The sequence below is a fragment of the Pogona vitticeps genome, chromosome 5, assembly GCF_051106095.1.
Source record: "Pogona vitticeps strain Pit_001003342236 chromosome 5, PviZW2.1, whole genome shotgun sequence".
In the NCBI taxonomy this organism is placed as follows: domain Eukaryota; kingdom Metazoa; phylum Chordata; class Lepidosauria; order Squamata; family Agamidae; genus Pogona; species Pogona vitticeps.
Window position 1 is genome coordinate 140,853,899 of NC_135787.1, and position 6,394 is coordinate 140,860,292.

The 6,394-nt window shown below is 45.1% G+C and overlaps 1 protein-coding gene across 1 annotated transcript in view; it reads right to left on the reverse strand.

The window, feature by feature from the left end:
• Window positions 1-5,821, reverse strand: part of LRIG3 (leucine rich repeats and immunoglobulin like domains 3) — a 64,849-nt gene extending 59,028 nt beyond the window's left edge. Inside the window, exon 1 of the mRNA XM_020795544.3 lies at window positions 5,478-5,821. Coding sequence (XP_020651203.3) covers window positions 5,478-5,677 — 200 coding nt within the window. The 5' untranslated portion in view covers window positions 5,678-5,821. The remainder of the gene's footprint in view (window positions 1-5,477) is intronic.
• Between the last annotated feature and the right edge of the window lie 573 nt (window positions 5,822-6,394).

Genomic DNA, 6,394 nt, shown 5'->3' on the forward strand with positions numbered 1-6,394 from the left:
TGTCTGGCAGCTGTTCAGATGTTCTCTTCCTTTCTCATACTGGCTGCTAAAAATTAAACCTAACAAAAGCTAAGTTCTTAAAGTGTACAATGTTTACCTCTGCTCTGACACCTCTTATTCTACAAGAGAAGCTGAATTGTATTTAATTGTTAATAAACTATGAGAAAATCTACTCGTTCTGAACCGTCTTGGTTTCATTAAAGTAGTTGAATACATCTTTACCCGGAGTCTGCAATAAAGCAGTGCTAAAATTAACCACCTTCCACCACCTAAAGCTATTTATTATGTCAATCACAATTACAAGGGTTAACCACAACTTCTACAAGGAAAGATAACAGGATTTCAGTCCTCAGCAGCCAGATCAGAAAATTAATTCAGCATTTCTAGTTGCAACTGTTGCTTCAGTCAAGCACACCATCTCTATTATATCATCAAAAAAATTTGAATGCAAAAAAAATCCATCAAGCTCTTCCCCAAAAAATGCTTTTGAAATTTTGGGTTGGCTTGGTTTTCCAGGGAAACACCTTAAAATCACTCTTTACCACAAATCAAGTTGCACTGCTTACAACAACAGCATATGAAATATCTTACTGAATTTAATATGGGATCCTTCCATTTTGATGCAGTTAAACATTCTAAACATAACTGCTCAGTGGTAAACCTCACTGATTCTGATGGGTCTTATACTCTATTGTTAAAGGAATGTAATCTTAGACTGGAGGTTTGGGGGATAAAGCCTCACTGAAATCAACAAAACCTGTTTCTTAAGCGATTTATTTAGGAGAGGGTGCCTGAGGTTTAGGATTTTGAAAACAAGGTGACTTTGGTTATTAAACATATGGGTTTGCAACACATCCATTAACAAATATCATAACTGCCTGACATCAATTAATGATGTGCTATCTGGGCAAGTGTGATCTATGCTAACAACAACAAGCTATTTTGTTCATTTATTGTCTCTTAGTCACCCAGGGTTACTAAGGACAACAGGAGGCAAAACACCACATGTCTGCTTGCAGTTTTTTTTAAAGAGGATGAAAAGCAAGTAATGAACAGGAACTTCTAAAGACACTTTGCTCAAACAAAAGAAACATGTCACAAAATCTAGCAGGCGACAGGGTATGGTGACACCTACAAAGATGCAACCCTGTGAGTTTAAGAGCAAGTGACACAGCTGCCCAATGAGCAATCACAGCAGGGCTCCTTACAAAAGGCCAAGTGCTTATTTATACAAGTGGAGTCAATTTTTCACACTTCTTTTAAAGGAATGTGAATGTACATATGGACAATTTAAGTCTCCAGGGGAAATCCAATTAGAAAGCTTCCACTGTGCTAGCAACAACAGAAGAACTGTTTGTTTTAGTGGTCACTAAATTAACTGCCACTAAGATATGTTGCTATTATTGCTGTTGACTTCATGTTCTTCTCAAAAAAAAAAAAAAAAAAAAAAAAACTTTGAAAAATAATTCAGTTAAATTCCTAAGTAGCATTCATGTGAAATACCTATTTTATCCCATGTTGCTGTTATTTTGCTATGTGGCTAATGCCGCCACCACCACCCTGGAATGGATGTCTGGGGAAACTGCCTAGCACATTTACAGCACAATTCAGTAAAAGTCTACTTGCAGCCAAGGTCCACAGAGATCAACAGAGTTTACTCCCAAATACGAGGGTATACAACTGCTCCCTTACAGTGCAATCCTGCATATATCTACTCGTTTATCAATGTTATAACAGTACAGAAGTTCAGCTTGAATACAACTGTGTTTAAATGTTCCTTATCACATATTCAAGCTTTTTTTTTTTTAAAAAAGTGACTTTTACAAGCAGTTTTCTCTGTTAAAAACAATTAAGCAATTTGTATAAACACTTTCTTTGGAAAATGTGCCAGCTTTTTCTTCCCAGATTTTTCTCTGCCCATGTCTACATTCATGAAGAAGTGTATTTAAATGACATATTCTAACTAAAATGGTTTTTAGGTTTTAATTAAGAGTTCTCTGTTCTATCTGCTTCCAGGAGTAGAAACCATCTTGAGAGCCCTATTTTTAGTGGACAGGCAAGATACAAAATAAATAAATGAATGCAACAATTATGCAATTATTCAGTCCTCTGTGGTTGCAAACTCATACAATTTTTTTCTGTGAGTAAGCACTACACAACTCAGTTGGACATATATCTGAGTAGACATATATAGGATTCCACCATAAATCATCCACAGACTAAAAACCATGTGTTACAAATACATCAGCCACTTTTCCTTAGTAAAGAAACATGACCTCCAGGGGAGGCAATTGAGGAGAATTAGCCACAACTAATTGAAAGACTTCCTGTTTATTTTAAAGTTCTTATCTGCACTTGCTCCTGAAGTGCAATAGAAAATTAATAAACTAATCCAGAAGTGATTGAAGTGGCAGGAGAGTAACAACAAGCATACTGTTACAAAATATTTCAGCTACTTTCTAACAACAACAATAAAAACCACTGCTCTTTATTATTATTTTTTCCTGTAGATTTTTAGAGATATATCAGATATTGAATTGTGATATCTTTTTAACATCCGTCTCTCGTGCTTTTATAGACTAAATCTTTCCTACTGGGCATTTTATGATGGAAATGAAACCCAAATCTTGAAGACTGGGTACCTGTTACATCATAGCAACTATTTTTATGAAGTCAATAAATAATCCCATGCACACAAATGCAGGCCCTCAGCTTTTCTGAAACTGTTCTTAGCATGTTACTTGGGAACCATATTGGGTCTAATTAAAGAACTGTCAGCCAGTACTCTTTTCTCCCCCCACCCCCGCAAATGCCCACTTTAAAAATGCCCACTTTGAATGAAGAAACAAAGAAAAATTGATGGCAAGACTTTAACAACTCTTGCTCTATAGACAAGGGTTAGAAAACCTGCATCCATCTACCTTGATAGGACCTCAAATCCTATCAGCCGCATCGAATCTGGTCACCAAAAGCTCCTCATCCTTGTTCTGAGTCAACATACTCTACATCCATCCAACTGGAACATGCAGGGGCCACATTTATTTACTGGTTTGGTTATCTGCATACTGGCATTTCAATACACATATTACTATTACCCTTGATCACCTTCTTCAGAGTGTATTATTTCCAAACTATATTTCTGTCTTACTTCTCAAATGGCAAGGATGTCCAGACGAAGAGTTACTTTGCACAGCATCCAAACTGGTTCATACAGGCCTGGAAACTCCTACCTGGCAGACATGAGCTACATCTAAAGACCACAATATAACCATTCTAGATACCCAAGGTCACAACGCTGGAAACAAGTAGACTCATTGTACAAGATTATAATACATATATAATATGAATATGATACAAAACAAATGTTTTCTCTTCTTGGACTGTGAAATGTATTAAATAGGTATTAAATGTTTCCAAAGCCTCCTATCCCCGTTGGGGGGAAATGGAAGATAGAATAGAAACATCATTCCAATGATAGTTCTACACAATAGACTTAGCCTCTACATGATGCAGAGTGCCAGATTCACATCCCCCACTTGGCTGTGAACCACACAGAGGAATATGGGCTGATAACCTCTCAGTCCGGCCTGCCTCACAAGGTTATGGAGAAGATAAAGTGGAGAGGAAGGGGAGCTAAAAGAAGGAAATATGATACATAAATTATAAAAATCAAATAAATACACCTTCTCTGAATGAACGAAACGTTTTAATATGATTCAAAATGTCAGTGCTCAAAAGCATGTGGACAGTTTGGTGCAACCTCTAGGAGCAATAAGCACCAAAATCTTCACCATAGGTGGGGAAACCTGCCAGGGAAAGGCCTTGGGAGGTCTGCTGGTCAGCTTGTAGGGCTTCTCTCATCCCTGAGAAAGCATGTCCTCTCCTCCACCCTCACTGAATCAGAAAGAGGCCATGCAGGCAAGAAGAAAACAGCTTAAGGATGTGGCCTTCTCTCCCTTCCTTATGTGTAGTGGTGGAGAAAAGAACCCAACATGCCAATTGCAAGAAGCAGAAATAACTGTCTTACAGCACCTTAAAGTCTAACATGTTTTATTTTGGTAACTTCCATGGAGTACAGCCCTGATGCTCAGGGTATTACCTGGGAAGGTGATATAGGAGAAGAGTTAAGCGTGGGTGGCTGCCTGCTGCCTTCCTTGCTCACTGAGCTGGGGTGGATACATGGCAGAGTGAGCAAGGGAGAGCAGCCACTGGCTGTTCTCTCCTTCTTAGAACCACAACAGCTGGGGAACCACCATGTTCATAAACCCAATGGCTATGCTTTCTAAAGCAAGACCACCACCACCGCTACAGCCCCATGACCATCTTCTCCATCACTGCCCAGCAAACAAGCCAGCCTTCAGCTCTTCCTCTGAGCAGGGACAGCATCCCCCCTGTTCCTCCTGGAAGAGGAGTGAACAGAGATAGATTCACCTCTTATTTGCTCCCATGTTTCTGGGCCTCTTAAATGGCTGAGAAATCTAGAACTTCCTTCTGTGGTGCCCAGAGCAGGCGGAGAGCCACATCATTGCTCAACTTCTCTCTTTCCCTCTCCCTCTCTGGGTGGTGCTGCAGAGACTGCTAGGATTGCTGCCACCCCAGGCTTTCCTGTGCTGCCCCCTTGCTGGTGGGTGGTGCAGCAGTTAGAACTGGGTCCACCCTCACTCCACTGGCTTTCTCTGGCACAGATGGCAAGCATGCAAAGACCACACCTCTGCTTCTTCTCCAGTACTCTGAGGCCAAGTGGCCACTGCCAGGGGAGGCTCAAGAGGACGGGAGTGCAGTGGTCAGAAAAACCACCATTTGAGGGTTGTTGTTTAGTCGTTAAATCGTGTCCGACTCTTTGTGATCCCATGGACTAGAGCACGTCAGCCCTCCTGTCTTCCACTGCCTCCTGGAGCTGGGTCAAATTCATGTTGGTCGCTTCAATGACACTGTCCAACCCTTTGAGGGTACATGGATTCAAGTTCCCACTTGGCAAGGAAGACCACTGACTCCCTTTGGGCCAGTGGCAGCCTCAGCCTGGGAGGCCTATGGTGAGGACAAAGTGTGAGTGAGGAGAGCTGTACAGAGCACCTTGAGCTCCCTGGAGGAAAGGCAAAAGATAAATCTGCCATACCTCAATCAATCAGCCCCTGGAGCATAAAACCTGGGACCTGGAAACTTCTGCAGGGCCTTTCGCCTCCAGCACTAGCCTTCAAGACACACCAGCACGTGGAAAGTTACTTTTGGCCTCCACCTCCCACAAAAGTCACGCTCCCAAGCTCTGACGGAGAAACAGGCACCCCCAAGACGCGACCCCAACTCGCCTGGCCCCACTGAGAGACACGCCAGGAAGACGAATAGGCACGAGAAGCCCAGGGCGCCCCCTAGCGCCGGAGAACCGTAACGGCACCCCGAGCTGGCCGCCGAGGCAAAGGAGCCCAAAGCCTTCTCCTTCTCCCTGTTGGCGGCGGCGGCGGCGCTCCTCGGATACTTACAGCTGGACTATCCAGTCCGGGAGAGGCTCGGGCACTCGGTGCAGTTTGAGACGACTGCAGTCCAAGAGTTCCCCCAGGCAGCGGCACGATGCAGGACACCCTCCAGCCAGTCCCACGCGAACGAAGCTACAGGCAAGGAGCAGCAGCAGCAGCAGGAGCCGCCGCCGCCGCCGCCAAACGAGGTGCGCGGCGGAGCCCATGGCCGGAGTTCTTCGCGCCTTCAGCGCACCGGGCTAGAAAGCGGCGCGGATCCTCCCTGTCCTCCACGGCTATCAGGGCCGTCGGGGGCTCTCCTTCATGCCCCCCCACCTCGCGTTAAACCCACCGCCGAAGCTTCGCCGCTGCGCCGCCAACTCCAGACGCTTCGCCAAACTTTCCGCCTCCTCCTCCTCCTCCTCCTCCTTCCCCCAGCGCCTGCCTGGACCAGCCGAGCCCGCCTCCTCCCATGTGATAACAACAAAACGGAGGGGAGGGTTGGCTGGTTGGGAAGGGGAAGGGGAGGAGGAGAAGGAGAGGAGCTGAGGGGAGCCTAGATGGCTGGCTGGGGCTTGGGAGACGAAGCGGAGAAAGGCCGACGCAAAACAAATCTCAGCCGAGAAGCCTCGCCGGGGCCCCGGCGGCTCGCCTCCCACACAACAAGCAAAGGCTTGTGTGAGCCACTCCGGAGCTAGAGCAGTGGTGGCTCTGGCAACGGCGCGCCGTCGGTGACCAGAGCACGCTTCATTCGGTGTATAGAAAGTGACTCTCAAATTACAGTAGTTGGCAGAGGGAGAGCCTGTGCGCGCGCGCTTGTTTGTGAGAGAGTGAGAGAAAATGGCCCGGGCAGTGTGGCATACAATACTAGTCTTGAGTATTGGCCTGGGACGTGACCAACATTTGAGTTCCTCACTGAGCCATGAAACTCGTCAGAGGACCTT